The sequence below is a fragment of the Microtus pennsylvanicus genome, chromosome 1 (assembly GCF_037038515.1).
Source record: "Microtus pennsylvanicus isolate mMicPen1 chromosome 1, mMicPen1.hap1, whole genome shotgun sequence".
NCBI classification, from domain to species: domain Eukaryota; kingdom Metazoa; phylum Chordata; class Mammalia; order Rodentia; family Cricetidae; genus Microtus; species Microtus pennsylvanicus.
Window position 1 is genome coordinate 199517423 of NC_134579.1, and position 25642 is coordinate 199543064.

The following is a 25642-nucleotide window of genomic DNA, read 5'->3' on the forward strand; positions in this document are numbered from 1 at the left end:
AGATGAGGTTGCCGTATGCAACTTTTTCAGTTGGTTCCTGAGTTTGAACTCTGGTCCTCAGGCTTTTGTGGCAAGCACGTTACCTGCTGAAACATATGGATGTCTCTAGCAAGCATTTTTTTAAGCTAGCAATATATAAATTAGTGTTGTGCCAATGTTTCATTTTCTATTTCTGAAATTTTAACAAAATATATTTATAATATGTATGTTTTATTCTTTTACATATTCTGTGAAATAGTGAAATTCTTAAGGAGTAAAGAAAGTTGACACATCTCTCTCTCTCTCTCTCTCTCTCTCTCTCTCTCCACACACACACACACACACACACACACACACACACACACACACACACACACACACACACACACACACACACACACCAGGATCTCTCTCTTTCTGAGATACTTATATGAGAGAGAGAAAGAGAAAGAGGAGAGAGAGAATCTTGTTGCTTCTGTATTTTGTCCACAAAATACTTTTCTTGGCAGTGTAGCACTGCTTTGTCATGGTGTGTTGTCTTGGGGATCTTAAACATGCATACTTTCTTTCAGATAGTCACTGGAATTGCTATCCAGAGGGAAAGACATGTGCCCACTGTTTAGTAAGCGGCACCGCATCAATATTTTTTGAGTTCTCTTTGATGAATTGGCTGGATATTTTTGGTGATCTGTTAGACTAGTTTTCATTCTTTTTTTCTCCTCCTTAACCTAAGGTGTGATGAATTTTTTTTAAGCTAGTTTCATTAAACCTCCGGAAACAGAAAATACCTGAAAGCTCTTCTCCACTGCTTGCCACGAACGATCTAATCTAATCAGTGTTTGCATGTGTTGCCGTTTCAATCTTTGTTAGTGTCATGTTTGTTTCTGAGCTGGGGAGGTCTTGGATTCGATGAGTGCGTAGAAGCATTCTATTTGTCAGAGATATCCAGTTGCATAGCTGGGGAGAGCAGAGTACCCAGACAATCAGAACATGTCACCTACGGGGACTCCCATTGTCCTGCCGTCTTTAGGCACCTTGAGAATGTCCCACAGAATTGCAGCATCCGTGCAGGTGGGTGGACTGTAGAGTGGACACATTCAGGCATGGGGTTTTGGGTTTGTGGTGATGGGTTTTTGTTGTTTTGTTATTTTTGTTTAACAACTGGGAACTCAGGAATTTAGCATGGTAAATAAATAGGCTTGAGAACTTTGGTCTATTTCAGCTTAATCCCAAAACTTAGGCCACTCAGTAATCTTGTGGACTAAGGAACTTGCCTAGAGAAATCCTGTCCTTAGTTGAGCCCCTTTAGTTGGGATGGAAGGCTGCCACTTTGTGTCTATCCATTAATTGGAGCTGGTGATCATTCCTGGTAGAGTTATTGTGTGAGTGACAATTGAAAACTTTCCCTCTCTCCTTCCTTCTTTCCCTCCCTCCCTCCGTCCCTCCCTCCCTCCCTTCGTCCCTCCCTCCCTTCGTCCCTCCCTCCTTTCGTCCCTCCCTCCCTTCGTCCCTCCCTCTTCTGGAATCATACTCATTATATAACTTAGCTGGTCTTAAATTCTGCTTCACCCTCTCTGAGTGTTGGAACTACAGCTGTAAGCCACTATGCCAGTCCCCTACAGAGGCATAACTGGGATAGTTTAGAGCCCCTGACAATCTTAACTCAGAAGCTGTATCTATGGAAAAGATAATAGAAAGGAGAATCATAAAACACAAAAACAGTGGAAGTCTTGTTTCTAATTAAAAAATATATTTCATATAGGTAACCCATATAAATTGTGTCGTTACAAAGCGCCATCAGCCTTCCATACCCACGGCTTCTGTATCAGTGGATATAATTAACCAGAGATGAGAAACAATTAGAAAAACAAACACCAGACAAAACCAATCAACCAGGCAGTGAGAACAACTGCAACAATAACCCTAATTGCATTATTCTGTAAACAGTACATGCGTCAGCTATTTCCATAGCATTTACATTGTGTTCAGCATCATGAGCAAGCTACAGATGACTTAAACAGAATTGTGGGAGAGGATGAGCACAGATGATATGCAAACGTGACATCATTTTATGTAAAAGGCCTGAGCCACTTCGGAGTGTGGAAGATCAATCTTCCACACCTGGAAGAATGGTGTAGACCCTACCTTCTTCCCCAAAGGCCGTAAGGTGAACATGGTGTAGACCCTACCTTCTTCCCCAAAGGCCGTAAGGTGAACATGGTGTAGACCCTACCTTCTTCCCCAAAGGCCATAAGGTGAACATGGTGTAGACCCTACCTTCTTCCCCAAAGGCCGTAAGGTGAACGTGGTGTAGACCCTACCTTCTTCCCCAAAGGCCGTAAGGTGAACATGGTGTAGACCCTACCTTCTTCCCCGAAGGCCATAAGGTGAACATGGTGTAGACCCTACCTTCTTCCCCAAAGGCCATAAGGTGAACATGGTGTAGACCCTACCTTCTTCCCCAAAGGCCATAAGGTGAACATGGTGTAGACCCTACCTTCTTCCCCAAAGGCCGTAAGGTGAACATGGTGTAGACCCTACCTTCCTCCCCAAAGGCCATAAGGTGAACGTGGTGTAGACCCTACCTTCTTTCCCAAAGGCCGTAAGGTGAACATGGTGTAGACCCTACCTTCTTCCCCAAAGGCCGTAAGGTGAACATGGTGTAGACCCTACCTTCTTCCCCAAAGGCCATAAGGTGAACGTGGTGTAGACCCTACCTTCTTCCCCAAAGGCCGTAAGGTGAACATGATGTAGACCCTACCTTCCTCCCCAAAGATGATCATGCGCTCTCAAAGCTGTGTGTTGTCACCACAGTCTATTCTAGAACCTAATCTCTACTCCCCACCCCAAAGAAATACCTCCTAGCCTCTGTCTGCCCCCAGCGTTAATATCCACCATACCCCCCCCCCCCCAGGATTAATAGCCTGAAAATCTCCCTTCTGTTTCTCTGTTTTTACCATTCTGGCTGTTTCAAGTGAATGGAATCACTTTTTTGTTTGTTTGTTTTTCTTTTATTTTAATCTTTTTTGATGAACTTTTTTAATTGAACATTATGCTCTCAAGGTCTACCCATTTTGTAATTTGAGTTGCTGTTTTCTTTACCAATAAATGATATTTTATATTGCATATAGGTCTCATTTTATTTGTCTCTGTTAGTTGATGGTTGTTTGGGTCATTTCTACTTATTTGGTTATTATTAATAGTCTTCCTGAGAACATTTGTGTCTGAGTTTTGTATGGGTGGAGTTTTCATTTCTTCTAAATATTTCATCTAGTCTAGAATTACTAGATTCAAAGATGTCTCTTATCTGCTCTTCTTTTTAATTCATTCTCTCCAAAGCTCTCTGTCTCCTTCTGTTTCTCTGCGGTCTCGTGAAATATCACACCTGGAATTCTAATGTGGCCTATCTTTAAGCTTGAGGTAGACCAGTAGGATTTTTACATTGTAGCTCTTTTGTGCCAGATTTGTTAAAATCCCATTTCCTATGTTTGTCATAATTTCATGTTCAGAATCTAATATAGCTCTTTGGTTCTGAGATGGTACAGTCTTTCGTATAGTATTATTTATGGAATAATGCTATTGGGAGTTATTTTTGTTGTTGTTGGCTAGTTGATTGGTCTTGTTTTGTGTGTGGTTTTCTAATTATTTCTCATCTCTTGTTGATGAGACTATTCACTGATACAGAAGCTGTGCATACAGAACAATGGCTGTGGTTTCAGACTGCCCACTTTAAGTGGTAACCTATAGGAAATTCCTCCATATCTTTTTAAAATCGTGTTTCTAAAGTATAGAATTATAAATCATGTGTTAACTTAGAGTTTTACCCTTTTAAAAATAATGAAAGTTTCCTGAAAGAAAAATCTGACTATCATAGCCTAGGAATGCTGTAATAGGAGATTTCTCTTGCTTTGTGAGTCTTCATATTCCTGGTTCCCTCATCCCTGAGCAGCTACTAGTTCCTATGTGTGCCCCTAATGTTAATACATTGGAAGTATATGTGTTATAAGTGTTATTTATACTGATATTCTGTACATTGCATATTCTTCCAGCATTTTGCCTTTTCCCTCCACTTGTAATTGACGTTAAATAATGGTTTAACTAATTTCTGCTCTTTCTGATTGCTTTGGCAGCTGGGGACCTCTGGGCCCATTTACAACTGCCAGCTCCCAAAGCTCATTGCAGTCGCCTTGACTTTCTGGTTGAATTTTTTTCCCTCTCCTTTTTTTTAACTTTTTTTTTAAATACGTGGAAGTGTCTTTTCTTTATGTGAACTTGGTTTAAACATTTTCAGTGAGTAGGAGGACTGAGTAAGTGGACCGAAGAGGCGTGTTTGACCTCATGCAGTGGGGAGTGTTCGGTACTTGTGTCTTTCTATTGTCTGCGACATCAGAAAGCAGAGTAATACTTAAGAAATCACCTTTTCAATGTGTACTTAGTACCCAAAGACTCCAAAGGGTAAATGTAGCTTATAAACTTGCAAAAGCTTTTTCATCAGAAGGCATTATTAAAAAAAGAATGATTTTCTACTTGGAAGAGTTTAGATATTTTTATATCAGGGAAATTGTATTTGCAGGTAGTTCCTGGGTGACATCCTTGGGATAAGCTCTTGTGCATCTGCAGCCCTTGTTTATGAAATCACACTGGGCTTTTCTTTGGTGCCATATGAAAATATTATAATCGAAAATAAAAGACCCCTATTCTTCTGAACTGCTGTGCTTTGAATGTGGTAAATGCTGATTTTATGCCTCTAGCAGCTACTGAGAACCTAGATGCTTTCTTACGTGTGGATTCCCAGATTTCACGAGGATTTTGGTCAACAGAAAAGAAACCTCTTTGTTTTGGCCTGCCTTACCTTGCATGTGGACAACAGGAGCACAGCATCCCTTTTCTTTTCATAGGCTTTGGCTCTAGCATGCGTCTGTTTAGAAAGTTATTTTCTAATGGGGATCAAGGGTTTTGGATGGTGCTCTGGTTACCATGCATATTTGAAGTTGATTTTGATGTTCCAGTGTACTTCACTTGAGATTTCTTTTTAATAATCAAACGAGATGTGTTAAGTTATTGCTGTTCAACTGTGGTCCTTCTAGAAGGCAGGTAAGTGGACTGGCTATTTATATTGTTATTGAATGGCTTTAGTGCTATGAGTCCAGTGTTAGGTGTCTGAGCTAAATTATTCCTGAATTCTACAACTGTTAGTGATCCAGGCCACCGCCATGTGTGTTTCGGGGTCTTGTGATCTCATGAGGACAGTGTTGGCAACATTCATGCACATTGTTCTTTACAGTCAAACCTCTCCAATAGCTTTTATTTCTACTACCTTGACACTGCCCTTTCCCACTGGCCTCTGAACATTAATGCTCAGTGTCTTGTTCAAGCATAGGCTGGCCAGTGTGAGGATCATTCCGAACTCTACTGCTCTCATCCTGCTAATCTTCATTGCATAAACTTCATTTCGTTACACTAATTCTCATCTCTGGGCTGCTCACATGCTTACAGTTTTATTGGTCCGTCTGTCCATTTCTTTCCCTCTTTTCGCTATCCTCTTTTTTTTCTTTTTCTGTAGGCGTGGCTAGCTTTCCAGATGTCCATCCAGAAAGGTCTTCCCTGCCAGTCTACTTTTCTCTGGCCTCTGGAACTAATTGACGATGACTCCCTCCCTGCTCTAAGTCATTCTGTCTAACTGCCTCCTTGATGTTTGAGTTGGTAACTCCATTTGTCAGACCTGTAAAACTCCAAAGTGTGCCTCTCGCTGTGTTCCCTTGTTTGGTTAATCCTGCCTAGCTACCCCATACAGACATTTAGAATGTCACTGAACACATTATTTCCACTACCCTCCCCCACATCCAGTCACATCGCAGTGCCAGTTGCTTCTTCTTTTTTTTCCTTCTTCCTTAGCTCTTTACTTTCAGTATTCTTGAATTCTTAAGTTCTCCTAACACGTTGTAAGTGCAGCCCCAGGGCCGTCTGCCAACACGGCTAGCAGACGTTCAATGTGGAAGATATAAGGATTAACGGAGCTTTGAAAAATCAAAGACCACTGTGTAGGGAAGATGTCTTCAGGCAGTTCTGAAGAAGATGTTGGACCCAGGGTTAGAGATTACTATGTGTAGGTCTGACTACCAGGGTGAGAGAGGGAGGCTGCAGGAGATCTCTCATCCTGTATTTGAGATGAGGCAAGGGACCCCAAGATTTGGAAAATTGGTGTCTGGAGAGATAGCCAGGTGTGATGGAGGACACCTGTAATCCAAGCACCAGAAAGGCAGAGCCAAGTGGGTCCTTGGAGCTGCTGGCCAGCTCTCTCAGCCTAGTCATCAAATCCCAGGTCTCTGACTCAAAACCCCAGGTGAGTGGCTCCGCCAGAGTCACACCCGAGGTTGACCTATGCTTCTATATACACACGCACTTGAATCTGAACACATACCCCAATATAGAGCATATATGCACACATACACACACCCAGAAAAAAAGATTTTTTAAAAAATGTCTTACAACAAAAGTATTTAAATAGAGAAAAAGAGAATCTAAGCTATCATCATGTTCAGGCAGGAGAAGAGTTGTCTTTGGGGGATGTTTTTTTAGTAGTAGCTGAAGCTAGACTACAGACATGTTTCTCACCTTAATGTAAAGAGGACATTTCCTCAACTGGTGTGTGGAGGAGGCCTGATGCCCTAGCGGGTTGGCTGTTTATATAGAAACTGAAATCATTTGATAAGAATATTATGGATAGAACTGGATTATCATAAAATTCTTTATTAGAGCACCACTATAGTCCAGACCACCCATGATGTTTCAACAGTGTCCCTTAGTATGATATTCAAGAGCTTTCCGCCTTTGCACTTTTAACTACAGCTTGAGAGTACTTGTAAAAATCTGCAGCCTTGGGTTGGAGAGATGGCTCAGTGGTTAAGAGCACTGCCTGCTCTTCCAAAGGTCCTGAGTTCAGTTCCCAGCAACCACATGGTGGCTCACAACCATCTGTAATGAGATCTGGTGCCCTCTTCTGGCCTGCAGGCAGACACAATACTGTATCCATATAAATAAATAAATATTTTTAAAAAATCTGCAGCCTCGGATAGATGGCTCAGTGGTTAAGAGCACTGATTGCAATTCTAGAGGACCTGGGTTCAATTCCCAGTACCACTGGGTAGCCTATAACCATTTATAACTCCAGTCTCAGGGAACTGGATACTATCTTCTGGCCTCTGTGGGTACCAGGCACACATACGGTACATAGATAGATATGCATGCAGGGATATGCCCATATACATAAAATAAATTAAAAAAAGAATATACAGCCTATTGTAAACATCTAAACTTTCTTCCCAACAGTTAGCATAAATAGAATATCGGAATTTCTTTCCTAAGAATATCAAAATAATTACCGAGAAATATTCGGTTTTAGTGTCCCATAAATTCTATCTTATAATGTACAGATTCTAGGCAGGAGGTATATAATCAGTTTTATTTCTTCATTCAAAGGCTGGTCTTATGAAAATTCCTCTATAAATACTTATTTTAACAACTGTTATTATTAGGGTTTTGTATGAAAGTCTGCCAACATGATCCTAATATTTATATAATAAATCAAAATATTTTGAAAAGTTTGGTCCCAACTATGATCTTTGTTGTTTTAAAAAATCCAAAATACTCTTGTGATTCTCCGTTATTGCAGCTGAAATAGTTTCTATCACCAATTTTTGTTTTCCTGCTTTTCATTAAAAAAAACAAACAAACAAACAAACAGAAATTGATACCCAAAGAACAACTCTCTCATACTAATTATTTAAGTAAAATAAGAGTTTTAGGGTTGAGATTGGGGAAGTTCAATGAATTAAAAACAGAGAAACCAGCCCCTATGTGTTAGTTAAGGGTCAGCATGCTCACCTGTTCTCACTAGTGCTAGCAAGGCCTTATTGTAATTATTTCCTACCTCTAAAGTCATTATAGATTCTTGCTGACATATTAAGTGATGGCAAGCTACTTTTAGAGCCAGGCTTGTCATACATTTTCAGTAATTCAATAGAGTCAGTTATTAAGAAAAAAAACACTGATCTGCATAATATCTCCATGAATAAGGAAATTAATGATTGGCTGATGTTACGCTTTTAGGCTTGCAGAAGTCTCGTTGCTGAGGAGTCTTGACTCAGGCAATGCAGGTGTTTACATGAATATCAAATTAGCAGCTATATTTAACTCTGATTTAATCTACTATGATTTGTGAAACCTGTTTGCCTCTGTCTGGGACTTATTTCAAGTTAATGAGCTCGAAAAGGAGATTATAGGTAGACTGTCCCCTTCTAAAACAAAGCAAAGGGTGGGGTGGGGTAATGATTTCTGTTGCTGTCTCTGTGGAGGTTATTTAATTTGACTTAGTTAAAGAACTATGGAAGGGCTGGGTGTGGAACTCAGTTGGAGATCAAGGTTTTCATACCAAGGGGGTTGATACCCTGCACCTTACCGAGGGAGGCCCAAATCCTAGTTCCTCCAGTATCATCTACCGCCCTCCCAGATTATGATATTGCGTGTGTATTGTCCTGCGAGGCTTGTTCCTTCTTATTCTGGACAGTTTCGTTTCAAAGTGATATTACTTTTACAAACACCCTGCACTGTGGCCGAGGGAATCTTACAGGTGTGAATTTAACATGTCTTGTGGATCCACAGAGGTTTTGCCTTGAGTCTTAGTTAATTTTTAGATCTTCTTTCCAACGATGGTCTTTTAACAATCAGGCTGATCTGACACGATCTCCATTATTATCTTTTCTGTGTATGCAACCTTTTGCCCTTCTCCTGATAGTCTCACAGGCTCAGTGGATATATTTTGAGGAAGTTTGGACTGCACACATGTGGCTCCTCTCTGTCTACTGTGACAGCAGAGTCGGCTGAGAGATTACCGAGCATCCCGATCTGCGCACTGCTCCACTCTCTCAAAAAACAAACAAAAACCCGACTCCTCAACTTCCCATTTTCATATCCTTCGAATCAGGAAAAAAAGAAAATTGCCACAATTTCTCTGCTAATCGGTAGCTATTTTACTCTGAAATAAATTGCAGTCACTATTTTGAGGTAGAAAACATTAGTTTTTGTTTTAATATGTTACACTTTACTGGGCTATGACTTCCACGTAAATGCCTTAAATATTGTTTATTTAGTATTGAATTTTTTTTTATCTTGAAACCTAATTGAATTATGCAATCCCTTCTTTTGGGTCTTCAAAGACAGCCTTTACATTTTTCTATGGAGTCTTATAGACCCCAAAAACTTGTTTCATTTTCTCTTCTATTCCACCTGATTCCCATGTTTCAGGGAAAAAATAATAGCATATCATCCCGGAAAATTGGTTGATACATGGAAATATAAAAAATTATATAATATATAATACACATGTATTATAACCTATTATTTATATATACTAGGTTTGGGGGGGGCACATACACACACACACTAAAGGAAGTGTGGGGGTAGGTATGGTGACTCACATTTGAAATCCTGCTATTTCAAATAGCAGGAGGGTGGCAAATTTGGAACCAACCTTGGTTCATAGTGAATCTATTTCTAAAGAAACATCAAAAGCAACAGCAGCAAAATACTGGGTAATCACAGGGTCATGTTTCTAGAAGAAATAAAGAATCTAGTAATTGAAATGTGACATCACCCATTTAGAATTAATGGAAGAAGTTGGTTGGGGGACTTGAAAATAAAGATAAGATTTTCATTTACCAGAAAGACAAGGAAAGGAATGCAGTTTGGGGGAAGTAAGAACACATTTTTAAGGACACTACAAATATCTATGATCAAGACTAACTTTCTCCAGTGAGACTAGGTTGAACCGGATCATCTTGGTGAAAATGGGTCTTTTTCCGTTTTCCTTGTAAATAATTAAATCATTAAAACTTTGTAATTAATCTTGTTGAATGAGTCTGAGCCTGTGTAATATTACATTCTTTCACACAACTTAAAAAATCATATTTTGGATATATGATTGAATCTATTTCATTTGTAACTGGGTATATCTACAGTTTAATTGATTATTTTCTATGTTCCAGAAAAGGATCCCACCAATATTTTGTCACCTTGTCAGAAAGCAGGGACATAAATGTGAAGAAAGTCATGTATCTGCACTGGCTAAAACCAGGCTGCACATGCTAAAAGCTACATCCTATATAATTTAAAGAAAACCAAGTGCTTGTAAAAGATCCTGATCCTCACTGTTTCATGGCTTTTGGGAATGAATAATTTAATTCATATTGGAAACTCTTCAACTAGTCCTGTTGACTGTTGTTATGGCCACATGTTATCAGAGATGTGAAATCTTGTCACCCTTGTGTTCAAAACTTTCCTAATCTGAATTAGATTTTTGATATGATGGAAAGTGTCTGACCTGCAGGATCTGATTTCACTGAAAAAGACTTAAGAAGCAAATGTGACATTATTTAGTTTTATAAACTGCCAATCATCTAATTATAACCCAAGGAAACTGAGATCAATGACAAAATGAGATATAATTTATTTTTATTTTTGCTTATTTATTCTTAGAGGCCCAATTCATATCATTACCCTAGCAGTGTGTAATCATAGTTTTTTATTTCTTCTAAATAGTTGTATAATTTCATAATTCTTAGCTCACCAGAGAAATTGACGTTATCTCTGCCTCATTAAATAGCAATAATTAACTTAAAGGCAGTAGACACTGAATTTTCTGAAACTCTGGGAAATGTCCATACTAGTGATTAAACTAGATTCTTGTTCCCAAGACGTTTTAGTGTTTGAAACTGTTGTAAAATTGTTTTGTTCGGTCCTAACTGCAATTCATATTTTTATATATTGACCAAAATATCATCATATCTTTAAAAACTATAGTGAGTATTTGCCTATTATTTAGCTAGAAATTACTTCATTTTGATCATGTCTTTATATGTGCTTCAAAGTCCACTTCTTTATTTGCTTTTAAAATTATTATTTATTGTTGTTATTACTCATTGTCATCATCATCATTGTTTTGTGGGCACAGGAGGGTGAATATTATGTACCCCAGTATGCATGTAAAAGTTAGAGGACAGATTGTCAAGTAGAATCTTTCTTTCTACCCATACATGTGTTCCAGAGATTGAAGTCAGACGTGTGACGTACTGTTGCCCACTGAACCTTCTCTCAGGCCCCCATTTCTTTATTTTTCTTGGGCTTTCTTCCAAAAGAATAGAGAAAATATAAACATTTAGATTAATAATGGGAATGTGATCCACAGAGTCAAATGGTGTTTATAAGGGTTGGTAATTTAGCTATTAAAGAGATGATGTGCTCCAATCCCGCAACACCCTCTTAAAAGAAACAAGCAAAAAAGAAAAAAGTGATGTTGGCTGTGGCAGACAGTGGGAACCTAGAGTTGGCTGTTGGCCATGGGAATTAGGCTTGCTCCTGGCTGTGGCAGACAATGGAAACATAGGGTAGAGTTGGCAGTTAGGAATGAGAGTAAAGAGACAACAAACAGCTCTTTAAAGAAATTTGTGTCAAAATGCATTCAATGACCCATCACATTGAATCAACACATCTGCATCGAGAATGTTAGTGAGCACACACTCCTGGGACACATTTTTGTCATTTTCTAAATGTGCAAACACCTTATTTATCTCTAATATAGGTCACTAGACTGGTTTTGTTTTTCCTTATTAGATATATTGTTGTAAGGAGGCCGCTTGTTGGTTCCCAGCTGCTTAGTCCCCCAAAATAACCATACAGAATCAATTAAATCACTGCTTGGCCTATTAGCTATAGCATCTTAATCTGTGTATCACCATATGGCAGTGGCTTACCAGAAAGAGTATGACTGGCTTCTGTCTCTGGCGGGGGCTACATAGCTTCTCTTTGGCTCCACCTTCTTTCTCCCAGCATTCAGTTTAGTTTCCTCTGCCAATCTAACAGGCCCTATTTTGCCCTATCAACAGGCCAAGGCAGTTTCTCTATTAGCCAGTGGTATTCACAGCATACAGAGGGGAATCCCACATCACCTTCCCTTTTCTGTTTAAGTGAAAAGGAAGGTTTTAACTTTAATGTAGTAAAAGCTATCAGCTGCTCAGCCTCCCAAAATAATCACAGTATTAAATCACTGAATGGCCTATTAGCTCTAGCATCTTATTGGCTAGCTCTTACATATTAATTTAACCCATCTCTATTAATCTGTGTATTGTCACGTGACAGTGGCTTACCGGCAAGATTCACATTGGTGTCTGTCTCTGGCTGGGCTACATGGCTTCATCAATACATGGTAACCATGCGTTACGTCTACTATGCTAGTTCATGTTAGGCCTAACTTTTTTCGGTCGTACATCTCCTTTACACAGTGAAAGAAATAATGCTGCAGGACTTCATTCCCCTTGAGGAGTGATTGGAGCCTCTATTCTCCCCACCTTTTCAGCCTTCACTGATCATGTGATATATGTGATATATTCCCTTAGAGTGTGATATACCTGTGTTTCTTGTGCATAGGGCCAGGAAAGCTCAGTTTAAATCATTTCAAATCTCTGATAGATTAATTTCCTTTCTTTACATGTCTCAGTTCACAAAGATGTTACTGCGTGCCTCTGTGGCTATCAGCTATTTGAACCGAGAAGCAACTTAGAATCATTGCTATTTTCACATTTTTATAGTTTTTAAAAAGATGCCCCCCCATTTGTTGCAATCTGCTCCAAAACACACCATACTAACCAAATACAAGCTTCCTGCTTTCCCTTGAGGCTTCATTCCTCTTAACCATCACAATGCTCCTTTATCTTCTGTCATAATAAGAATCCAGAAGCACTGTACTTTCCTAAATAAAGAAGACCTCTCATGCATACAGATTCAAACTGGGAAAACAAATATACCAGGGGGTGACTTTTAATTTGACAGAAGATCTTCTGCATGACAAAGCATTCCCCTGAAGATTGCTTTTAAATAGACAGTCAATTCCCTCAGTGTGCAGAAAGTCACCATTAAAAAAAAAAATTGTCAACATGCTAAAGACTTTTAAAAACAAACCCACACCTGTTCCTAATATTTATATGTAAATGGTGAACATTTACAAGTGTGTCCCAGTGATGGGTAAATGATGCAGGTTTGGGAATTGCTCTTTTGTGCCAGTATTAGAGAAATGGGCACAGTGGCTCATCTAGTTTGGCATCTCTGTTGTGAGAAAACACTGACCAAAAGACACTTAAGGCGGTGAGGTGGGATGGGAATGGGCCATTGCAGTTTCCGCTTCCATGACACAGGTCATCTTCTAAGAAAGTTGAGGTGGGAAGGGACTTCAAAGCAGGAATAGGAACTGAAGCAGGGACTAAGGGAAGAAGACTGCTTGCTGGCTTTCTTCCTCTGGCTTTCTCAGCTTCCTTTCTTACATGGCTTAGGTCCACTGCAGTGTCTGGACCACCATGCCCACCTTAAGTAGGTTTTATGGCCATCAAAATATTTAACTGAATTCTTAAAGCTGTTGGAGCTTATGATGGTCATTACCATGACTTGTGAATCTCTTTGTTTTGTATGAAATCATAGAATAAATAGTTTTTCATTTACTTTTGTAGCTCATAATGTAAGCTCCTACTAAGCCATACCTGTGCTATATAGTAGTTGACTAAAGAGATGGCATATATTACAGCATTTTAATTTCCACAGACTCTATTGTTTGTGACAGTGAGAACTTTGATCTGCTGATTTTTCTATATCTCAACACAGCTCTACACAGCTTGGCATGTTATTATTGAATATTCCCTTTGCATATAAATGATTAGAACAGAGACAGATTTTATCTTCTCCAAGTTCATGTTCTGGGTATTGCTTGAGATTTACTATGTTGGTATCAGCCCATCTTTGCTGCCCTTGTTCCCTTCAGTATGATATGTCCTCCACTCCAACCCTACATCCTGAACCCTCTGTTCTTGTCATAGTGAAAACACATCAACCCCGTCATAGTGAAAACATACCAACTCACTCATTATTTTTCAATTAGAATCAGTTCTCATTTGATTAAGAAATTGACCAGGAACAGGATGGAGAGACCCCAAGGAAAACATATAATATTTTGAGATAAGCTCTTTGTCCCTTTATGTTAAAAATTAACTTTCCAGTATTTACTCAACTGTCAGTCAAGTGACAAATCTTCTGCCTAGATTCATGAGGGGCAACATTTCTTTTGAAATTTAAAGTATGACTTAAAAAAACTTATAGTCCAATTAGGTTTCTCTGACATAAAGTCAAGCTTGAATGGTTTATAACAGGATGGGAATCTCTTTTTTCCTGGGTGACATTTGTGAACAAGATTAGTAAAAACCTCAGAATAACTTGCGATCCCTCTTAAATGCCAAGTCAACCCCAAGAAATTTTTATTTGAAAGCTGAATTAGTTGATCAGTTTTGTAATCTCATAAATGTTTGAGTCAACCAAAACCACGATTTTCTCTTCAATTATAGAATCACTCGGGTATACAATTTTAATATTCTAATTAAAAATTAATATTGCTTTTCTCTTGGGAAAAAAAGGTGTTACTTGGTTGTCTGTTTTGATTCTACAATTTCCTTAAGGGACAGATTGATATAACTTTCTTTTCTCAAGGAACTTACTTTAACTTGGGGTTAGAGAGGAGGTTAGAGCAATCAGATAAAACAACCTGGCAAGCGAACCAGGCTCCATGTAACGTAATAAGGGACAAGAGCACAGTGGGGAGGATGGACTCAGTGCGCAACTGCAGAGGGAATTTAGGGGGCAAAGCTGTGTGCAGAGAGTGGGAATTGCCTTGGACCTCTCAGGTTAGATAAACTTTGAGTAGATGGAGAACATTGGGAATATGCAATTTAAGAGGTGAGAATTCCACCTGTGGAGAAAAAGTACATATTAGGGAAAGTTATGAAGACTGTATTATTGAGAGTGGTGTGAGGAAACATTATCTGGTTCTCTGGAGTCCCAAACCCCAGGTGCTAATTCTGTTTCCTTTGTTCTTTCTTTTCACAGTGCTAGGAATTCCTTGTACATGTTGGAGAAGGGCTCTTTTATTAAACTATGTCCTCAGCCCAAGCTACACTTTTCTAATTTCAGAATTAACTAGCCACATGTATCTATGTAACATTTAGATTTACATTAGGCAGGGATTAGTGGCTCTAGTACCTGCTGTCGGAATGTCAGTAGCATAGAATGTTCCCTAGCACAGCAAGTCCTGTTAGACAACACCGTGTCCAGTTTCAGTAGTTTTAGGTTGGTCTAGGAGAATTGGGAAGCAGGGTATCTGGTATAATAATGTAAACTGTGGCTTAATTTCAATGCTGTAAGCAAAAAGCAACCACTCCCTCCTTCCTCTCTTCCTTGTCTGCCTGCCTCCTTTCTTTTTTTTACCTCATCCTTTTGTTATACATCACTATTCTGCTTCCCAAGGACTGATGCCATGCTAATTTACATTCTGAAATCCACCACTCATATGCTACTTAGTAGCCAAGGAACTAGAGAACGTTGGGAAATAAGTACCTTTTCTTTGTGTGTGTGTGTGAAGTAGCTTTTTAAGGAGAATTCAGTTTAGTTTGTCATGCTGGTCAGCTGCAGAAAGGGATTTGAGCCCAGAGACTGGGACAGGAAGGATGCCATGATGGGCTTCTGTCAGGAGCTGAGAGAGAATGGAAGCAGGGGGCTGAAGAGATGACTCAGGTTAATGGACTGACATATACAGAGATGACTCAGAGCAGATGTACTGTTGTATACGGAGGGCCCATGTTCACTTCCCAGTACCCATGGCAGGTGCCTCAAAACTGCCTGTAACTCTGGCTCCCTAAGGACTCAGTACTCCGGACCCCCAGGGCACTTGCGTCATGTACACAAAGCCATACACAGAGATGATACATATATATATATATATATATATATATATATATATATATATATATATATGTAATCAAATCTTTAAAATTTGAAGTTTTGTTGACACTTGTTTGAATGTAGGTGTGCTGTTTGACCTTTTCAAGTTGTCTTGCTGTTTTAGGGTTTATTTTTAGATAATATAGAGTAGAGATAGCATGCGTGACATTGATTTGGTAATTCAATCAGTTTCTTGCTTGTCTGCTATATGTGAGAGACTATTAGTATCTCTAGGGGACACATCAGTGAAGAGTGTTGCTATTTTAGGGGTGGCTTCACTGCTGTGATAAATATTTTATTACTTAATATTGCTTTTTAATAATTTGTGATCTGTAATAAACTTTTATGCAATCTGTGTTTTATTTTTAAAATTGTGTTGCTAATAATAGTCCTACCAACTTGTAAACACTGTGGTTAAAAATGTAAAGCTATTAAAAGTATCACATACTTGGCTTCTTAAAATAAGAGTTTCTATTAATATCTCGAAAATTATGAAAACGTAAGAGAATCCTTCTCCCTCGAATGTTCAGTGTAGCCACTCCTGGTGTTGCCTGGCATTACAGGAACATCTTGGTTATCCTGTAACTAACTCTATTCAGCTTTTAATGAATTTCTGTTGCCACTAATGAGAAGTTACATAGTCCCAGTGAAGGGCTTTATTGATAAAAAATGTTTATTCAAGTGTCACAGGGACATTCTACACAGAAAAATCGAGACTTAGACAAAGGCTTATACAACCTGATTAGTGTCTGATACGAAATGACTGCATATTGTACTTTCTTATTGATCTCATGAGAGATACAGCATCTTAGGGATGAAATAATACAAATGAATAATCTCGTTCAGATATAACTTCAGTTTTAGTGTCTCATGATTAGTGAGTTTTCTGATCACTTTTCCTACAGACCAAATAGAAGGAAGTGACCCATGATTTGTAATATAAAAGGTACCCTCTAAGCTACTTTTTCTCAATCTATGGGTTGCGACCCGATTGGGGGAGCGGGTGTCAAATGAGTTGCCTAAGATCATAAAAAAACACAGATTTTTACATTATGATTCATACCTAAAAAATTACAGTTATGAAGTAGCAACAAAGATAATTTTATGCATGGGGGTCACCACAACATAAGGATCTGAATGAAATAAATAGTTAATTTAAAAAGGAAGGTTGAGAACCACTGTCCTAAGCACTGATGTTCTCACCATCCTAAGCTGGCTAAAGAGTATGCCTTGTTCACTGTAAGGCAATCAAGGTTGTAGACACCACAGAGAGGAACAGCCAGTGGCTCTGGGGAGAGAATAAGCTTGGAGAGGATGATATAACTACTGTCAAATAGATTAATATTTCTCACATTATTTAAATGCAACATTTCGGTTGCATTTAAATTTTCTAAATTTCTTTCATGCTTTGCAGTATTATGTAGTTTTTGTAGCATCCTTAATAATGTATATTGAATCTAGTGACTGATAGACTGTATCGGTGAATGGTTTTTGTATCTTAAGAGGTCATTCAGATAGCTCTAGTGATCAATATGGGTGCGCTAACTTTGGTAAAAGTTGCAGTATAAATTAGACAATGACGTAACAATTTCACTATGTGAATCTTCTTTTACTTATAAAGGTATCACCAGGAAGTGCTAATCTAAAAAGGGTTTGCCCCGCGGCAGTATCACACGACCTTCCATAATTATGATTTTTAATTGAAAGTAGATAAAAATGCTAGCTTCATTGTGCTGCTTTTAAAGGGTTTTTACTTTATGACCATTCTATATTCTAATGAAAAAGTTAAAACATCATCCCAATTAGATTCTTGACGTAAATTATACTCTCAGCTCTCCGCTCCCACAGCTTCTTCTCATGCAGAGGCAGAAATGATACTCCCTAGCTATACCCCACCCCCATACAACACCAGACGGCTGCTCACCATGTCATGGCACATTTCTCTCAGTACTTCTGTTTTTTTTTTTTTTACTGTAATCTTCATAGCACATCAAAGGTCCTGACATGACGAGCGAGGGTGATGATATTGTCTTTTTGTACTAAAATGACTTTGATCATAAATGACACTGTTGTTTTCAGGTAACCCGTCGTTGGTGGGACTGGCAGACCTTGGCTCTTGCATTCTAGGTGGGACTAGTGAGCCCTGCTGCAGAGATGAAGGGATGCCTCAGTGGGGCATAACCTCCTCCCCCGCATACACACACAGAGCGTGTAGCATACAGTATCACATATTAGATGACAGTCGGGGTATTGCCGCCTTTGAAAAGAGAGCAGTAGAATGATATAGTGCCTATTTAGACACAGTTATTATTTAAATAAGCAGGAGTTGCTAGTTACAGAGTAACTTTTCGGAACAAAAGGGCTTTGTCCTCCTGTCCTTTAGAAAAGTTTGCCATTTGCAAACCCTGTTCTGCTGGGGCCCGTTTTTATTGAGGGCTTATTTGTTACAATGGTAGGCCATCTGGCACTTCAAAACTTCTGAGACTTTCAGGGGATTGTGTGCAGTGTCGTTAGCTCTCAGATATAATGATGCCACCATTTGTCGGGTAGGTGTCTACCTGAAAAGATGAATACACTTTACTTAGGAATTTTCTAGTGGACTTCATTTTGTGTAAAAAGAGTAAAACATGCTATGGAAAAAAATCAATTTAAGTAGAAAAGATTTAAATAGATCTCATCTATCAATATTCGCCCCTACGTCTGTGTCTGAGTGGTATCCATTGTTGCTGTCTTATAGACGTTTCCAGAATTGGCATAGATTATTCCTATACAAAACTTCACCATTCTTCCTGCCTTTGGGGATATTCATATGGTTTATTTCTATATATGTATTACATCTATGTATTTATTTATTTATTTGCTAGCATCATCTACTTTTCTGTAGCTACGCCGCATCTTACTATGTGAATCTGCCATGATTTCTTGCTTAGATTAAACATGATTTCATGTTTAGGTTGTTTTTAGGTTCTAGGGTGTCGAATAGGCCTTGTTGAGCATTCTCAAGCCCATGCTTTTGAGCTCCTGTGGATAGAAGTTCTGTGTCAAAGGTTATAAGTATTTAAAATTATCCTCTGTCCCCAGACTGGGCAGATTCTAGAAAGGTCTAGCCTAGTTCTATGAGGAGTAGAAATTCTTCATTCTCTAATCAGACCATGATTTTCTTATATGCTGCCTCACTCAGGTCTAGGTTCACTGCCTCTGTTCAGTGAACACAGGGGGAAGAAATAAAGACCCAATGTGCTCAATGCCCAGAGCACCTGCTGAAGGAAGTGTGGTAAGGACCTAGCATCATGTCAGTCAGAGGGTGGGAAGGGAAGGGAGAGAGAAACTAAAACAAAAATGATGGTCTCTGTCTTTTGGGGAGTCACATTTATGGTTCGTACGGGGAAATCTGTGGACCAGATATGGGTTAAGAGTAATCATGGTTAAGAAGTTCTACTCGATTTGGGCGCGACTTTTCCGAGTTCTGAGTAAGTTATTAAGCAGGAATCTGGCAGGAACATGGCTGACAATTGAAGCGAGAGCTCAGCCATGATTCCGTGAGCCAGAAGAGTCCTGAAGATGCCACAGCTTCATATTAGAAGCAGAAGTTGAGCTCATGTCCTGGGGGTTAGTTTGACCTTTGCGTGTGTCCACAGCATCTTCCGTTCCCTAAGTTCTCATTCACAGTGCAGGGGTGATGTCCTTCTGCGGCAAGCCCCTGTTTTTTGTCTGTGAGAGAAAATTCTCCATGTAATTCTGACCTTTTCCTCACTACTAGTTAAGTTTTTACTTTTAAATTTGACTTTTATTTCCTAAATCCGAACTGTCCTGCCCCGTTGGCAAAGCTTTATTAAACCATATAGAAAGCCTTCTAGTATCTTCTGCCTGACGCTCCCTGGAGCATGGCTGCATCTCTCCCTGCAATGTCAGTAGACATCTGGGATGCTGACCCTCGACCACCTGAGATCCTTCGCTCTTGCCTGCTGTTGCCTCATTTTCAGGAGGATGTAGTGTGGGGACATTAACTTATCTTGGCATTATTTTGAGTCACCTAATAAAGTGCTCTCTGAATCCTTAAATGTTTGGAGGGTTGTGGAAAACTGACCCATTCACCTGGCAGGCTAATCCAGAAATGGATCGTCTGGTGAGCTTGCCCCTGAGCCCCTTCCGCACCCACCCACTCCCCCGAGGAAGATAAAGGCTCTTTGTGCCTTTTAGCATCCCTGTTAAAGTCTTCTGGCTGTGTACCGTGGAACTGTAGAGAGGATTGAATTTATTTCTGTTATGAATGTTATTTTTTATTTCCCAACAACCACCCATATCATTATCAATATAGATACGGCCCTTATTAAAGATGGACATTATAAATTCGGGCCTTGTATACAGACATATTGCCCAGGCTTCCTGGGATGAAAGGAGACTTCACCCCTTTCAAGAGGGGGCTCAGGCCTCCATCTCTTGGTTGAACTTTCTGCCCTTTGGAGCTGTATATTACCTTAAATAGCTTGCAGCTGACAGGCTGCACTGCTGGCCCATGCGAACTGAAACACCGTAATGGATGGGGTAGCCTCTCCTAATGGAGCCACAGTGGTGAGAGACAATGAGTAGAAAACTCCCGTCATGATGAGGGGCTTGGAGCTATGTTATTTTATTTTAGAGTTCCTACCTCCAACTCAGCACGGTTACGAAGAGGAGAAATGAGGTTATTTGCTTCCTAAGAAAGAAGTAGTCTTTCCTTGAGTCCGAATGGGCTTACAGCAGGCAAAGTCTGCTGGCCCATGCCTGAAGCTGTTCATTTTGGTAACAAGCGAAACAGCCACCATGTACCAATTTATCTGTGGTCACCTATTGACCTCCATATGCTTTGCTTTACAGGCTCCTAAGATGTCTTTCTTTTCTTTGTGTTCTTTGTGTTGGCCACTATCATGAGAAATCTGTTAGGTTTTATGCAGAAAATATACTTTATCGTTACAGTTTTACAAATGCCAACTTGGTCTTTAGAGCACATGAATGCTTGAAGAGCCATTTTTTGTTCCTGGAAAAGCCTCTCTTTAAGGTTAACACTAGATAATCTCTTGCTGCTTTCATAAAATTACAAATAAGTTATCTTTTAGCAAATTATATGCAACACGGTTTTAAAATGTGGACTGTTTCTTAGTTAGCCTAGCCTTTGGAAGGAAGTCCATGCCAAAGCCATGCAGATTTCTTCTTCTTGACACTGGAATGTGGTTTTAATTAAGTAATTTGGATTTGGATTTTATTGGTTGGATTTTCCTGTATTTCTTCATGGCTCTGAAGCCTTTCTTTACTTTCTCATGCAACTGTGTGCTTACGTTTGAAGCATGACTCATTTAGCAAAAACCCCTGGGTTCTTCAGGTTGGTCTGTGACAGGGGCCGGGAGTGTTGAGTGTATTCCCACTCTAGAGGATTGGTGAGCAGCTTATTTGCACACTAGTTTAAACTGAGAAAATGTCAACTGCTTCAAATGCCACCCTCCAATTTGTTGTCTCTCTGGTGACTTTTTAATTTCACTGGAGGCGTCTATAAGATTTATAAGATTTACAGATGATAATGTGTCAAAGAAAAGTGTGGTATAAAAAAGGGGTATGTATCACCAAGATGGCATTTCATGAACTGAATTTAACCTGAGAAAATATCATTACCAATATGTAGGATTTTGCAAATCTTCCTTTTAATGTTTGATTATCAAACTGTGAAATTATAGGCTGGAGAGGTAGCTGAATGGTCGAGCACTTACTTCACGTAAGGATGAGCCTAGATTTGGTTGTCTAGTTCCAAAATAAATAAACAAATAAACATAACACTTTAGGTTTAGTGTGATTGATTGTGTAATTGAAAGAAATAATTCAGAGATTGGGACTAGGCAGATTGCCTGGCCATCAAGAGTTCTTTCTGCCCTTCCAAGGTACTGGAGTTCAGTTCTTAGCATCCAGGCCAGGTGGTTCACAAGCTTTTGTAATTCTAGCCCTAGAAGCCCCAAGGTTTTCTTCTAACCTTTGTGGGTACCCACACTCTCATTCTCATGCACATACTCACACACACACATAAAAAAATATATATTATATAATTAAATATATATGATTAAAAATAAAATAAAGCTAATCAGAACAGGAATTTGAAGATGCTGTGTAAGTGATCCCCCTTCTTTTGAGTGCTCTGTGTTGAACAAAGCGATCTCCACCTTCGTTCACTTTGCCATCACAACTAGGTTTCCCCCCATCTTTAGTAGTTTTTGACCACAGTGAAGAGATTTCTGTCTCATACCCTCTCTTCTTTACTGGCAGAGGATGGCATCTCTGAGAATGGGCATTGTTCAGAAGCAGCCGCTTTGGGATGTTCTACCAGAGCCCTGGCGAGCCAGCCCTCTTTATCCTCAGCCTGTGCAGAACACATGCACTTATCCCACTCATTGAAGTTTCTTCTTTGGGGGAGATCTTCCGTGAAAAGGATGCTGTTAATATATCATGACGTTTATTCTTGCAGAGGAATACAGCTATCTGGACCACTTCTTATAGCACTGTGCTACTTGGTTTGCTTCTGCTGTCCGATGGTCTGTCGCTCCACAGTCTCTGTGGTTGCCTTTTCTGATATGCGCACGGGGAGCGGCGTGTTTGCACATGTAGCTCCCAGCCCTGCAGCACTCTGGGTGGTAGCTGGACGTTTGCCCAGCTGGGGAGAGATTGCTCTTTTCCTCCAGCTCCTTTATTTATTTATTTTTCTGTGGGGCTATGACAATGTTGGTGGTTTCTTTTGTCTTGAATTTATGTAAAAAGTTTATTTGCTGCTGTTCAAAGGTCTCAGCATGTGGCCTGAGCCCAGGCAGACCGGGTTCCATGGCTCAACCAGTTCCTGAGAGAAGGAGTCTCCTAGGATTCTGAATGCTGGGGCCTCCCTTTTGTCCTTTCTGTTTTGAGCCACATTACAGAATGGTTTTTACTTGAGATTTTCTGAATCACGAGGAGAGTAAGTCGAGAGTTTCTGACATCAGAAGTATCTATCCATCAGAATCCAGAGCATTGGAAAGCACATAAGACCATTTTGCCACAGGGGACGAGTATATTTTTATGAATAAATAATGAAAATATTTTAAAAGCTTGTTATGTTTTGTATAAATGGACATATGTAAAACACATGCTATTGAAATACCGGTGTGAAAATAAGGTGGAAAGCAAAACAGCTTGTAAATCAGAAACCTGTTACAGTGAGGGATCCCTGCTCCTCGCTAATTTGAAGGGAACCTCTTTTCCCATGGGTTTAAATGGGTGCTAACCACTCTGATCTCTCAGGAAAGTGAAGTAGTCATTTGGGGAAAGGAAACTCTGATTTTAGCTGATCAACCCACCTTTGCAGGTGACTAGGTGTCAAAAGTAAACTTAGTTATCTTAACGTCATTCTGTTTGTGATGTGTCATCACTAAAATACTGGTTTTATGATAAAAATCCTCTACACAGCTAGAGAAAGATGTCTCCTTTGCTCATTCCTGCCGCCCTTAGCTTTTATTGCAATGCTAAATGGCTATGTGCAGCCAGAACAGCAAAACTGTGGGGTGATTGTGACCAGTGCAAAGAAGGTGTTCTTTGATCTGAAGGTTTCCCTCTAAAATCGCCGCGCCTGAAGCGTCATGCTTTTCTGAGTACCACCAAGGTGGGAAGGAAGTTCAGTGCCATTGGTTGTTAAAACCAGAATATTTTCTCCCGTTCTGTGTCAGTATCAAATTCTCCCCGTGAAAACCATCTGAGTGACTTCATAATAAGATCAAAGAACTTTTAAAAGTCTTTTCCTCGTCATTTTGCCTTTACAGCCCCTTTTATTTTCTTTGCACAAATAATGGAATTAATCGAGCCTGTTTTCTTTTGTGGCTTGTATTGTGTGGCACACCCACTCCCTTTTCTTTTCATGGGTGGGCTCCCAAGGGGAATATGGATCCTGGGGTCTATTCAGAACTAGGACAATGTAAAGGATACTGTACTAAAGTTTGGGGCAGGGAGGCCTCCCGGAAGTGGGAGTAAGCTCCACTGAAGCTGGGTAAGGGGGGTGGTGAAAAGGGAGGATGCCGATTACAATAATAAACAAGGGCTGAAGAGAGAGTGATTGCCACAGCTCTGGCAGAGCGGGTCTGGGAGTCCCTGGAGCTGCTCCAGGCTCCTCTCGGCAGCTGCACACCCTGCCCTGCGGAGGGCATCATGGGATTTGTCTCAAGACCTTTCCTCCGGACACAAGCAAAGCAACTTTTAAAACTTTAGCTCCGGGGCACTGACAGCACATCCCTTAGGCTGAGCTGAAGTGGGGAAGTGGAGAGAAATTAGCTTGGTGGTCACCATAGCAACTCCGCCGGCGGCTGCTCTCTGGGAGAGTGGGAACCAGTGGTCTCCTGTCTCGGGTTCTTCGGGGTTTCTTCAGCTAAGAGCACACTCCTGCTTACTGGAACTCTACATAAGTCGTGCTGTTTGAAGCTGGCTCTTTACCCAGATTTTTTTTTCTTTTTTCTTTTTTTTTTGAAACCAGTCTGAATGGAGGAAGTTGGTAATGCTTGGCTTTTCTTCCCTCCCTTCTCTCTTGCAAGTTTCCAGGCTGTAGCTTTTTTCCCTCCTTCCTTTCTGCTGTGTGTAATTGAGACCAAACTCTAAGTCTGGGCTCAGGAGGGAACAGTGGTGGCCTGCAGGTCATTAGTGAGGTGAGGAGAAAGAGACCCTGGGTGTCTCGGGGCAGAGAGGAGACCATGCCAGCCTCCTGGAACACAGCTACAAGAAAACACAGAAGCAGGTCTCTGCCTTCCGAGCTCCGAAGTCCGTGAAAAAAAGCGGACCCAAGGTGGGGTAGCTAAAATGTCCCAGTGCAAGCAGCTGATGCTCATGGGCCACCGCTCAAGGGCAAGGACTGTAAAGGATTTTACAAAGGATTTGAAAGTATAGCTAGAAAAGACACGGGTTTTAGAAGTTGGACGCTGTTGTCTGAAGGAAGTTTGCCAGGAGGATGTAGGCTCCAAGGGCTCCCGGACGATGATTGGTCTGAACTTCGGCTTACGGGAATTGTTGACAAAATTTGAAAAGGTATGCAGAAAGCAAACTTCACCGCTGCACTTTTTCCTTCCCTGTTTCTGCTCTACTCTTTCTTCTTCCTCCTTCTTTTCTTCTTCTCCTCCTCCCCCCTCCTCCTTCTCCTTCTCCTGGATTGATTGTTTAGTGTTAACTTCTAAAGAATTTTTTTTTAATTTAATAGCTTCTGTGAGATTAGGTTTTTAGGCACACAGTTCTTTCCCTTGGCCAGGGTGAATTCTGAGGCTTGTCAGCCTTAACATTCCACATCAGAGGGGATGGCTTATAGTCAAGTCAGCTGATAACTTAATTGCAATTTGTTTGGGGGAGAAAACAAAACAATAGGCAAAGCCAGCAACAAACACTGGGTTTGGGTGCCAAAGCCTGACTTCATCAGGCCTGTGTCCTGTTTTCCATGCCCCTGGGGTCTGTTTATCTCTTAGGCTGCTGCTGCTGAGCCTGCCCTTGCAGCCCTGTCTGAGGACCAATTCTGAGCCCCAGAATCTGGTCCGTGATAATGATGGCAAATCTGCTGTCAGGCTTTTCTCTCAGACTGTTCGTTTTTAAAGTGGATAGGCTTTAAGGCTTGGGTCAGAAGTTTTTCATTTGGCATCCTTTCTCCCCCCCCTCCCCCCTGCCCAGGCTTTTTGGCACACCCCAGGGTGGAGCTTACCCTGCAAAAAAAGCTACCTCCTCACTTTTAGAATTCAACAATGCAGAGAGCTTCCCATGCCAGTTAGCGGCTTCCTGAGTGCTA

The 25642-nt window shown here is 40.3% G+C and overlaps 1 protein-coding gene across 8 annotated transcripts in view; it reads left to right on the plus strand.

Annotated features, from left to right (window-relative positions):
• Positions 1-25642, plus strand: part of Utrn (utrophin) — a 506130-nt gene that overhangs the window by 314827 nt on the left and 165661 nt on the right. Inside the window, exon 1 of one of the 8 annotated variants that reach the window (XM_075948909.1) lies at positions 24037-24900. The exons of 6 other annotated variants lie outside the window; for them this stretch is intronic. In XM_075948909.1, coding sequence (XP_075805024.1) covers positions 24850-24900 — 51 coding nt within the window. In that variant the 5' untranslated portion in view covers positions 24037-24849. Of the gene's footprint in view, positions 1-24036; positions 24901-25642 lie in introns of those variants that run through there. One more of the 8 variants, XM_075948913.1, reaches the window with a different exon arrangement.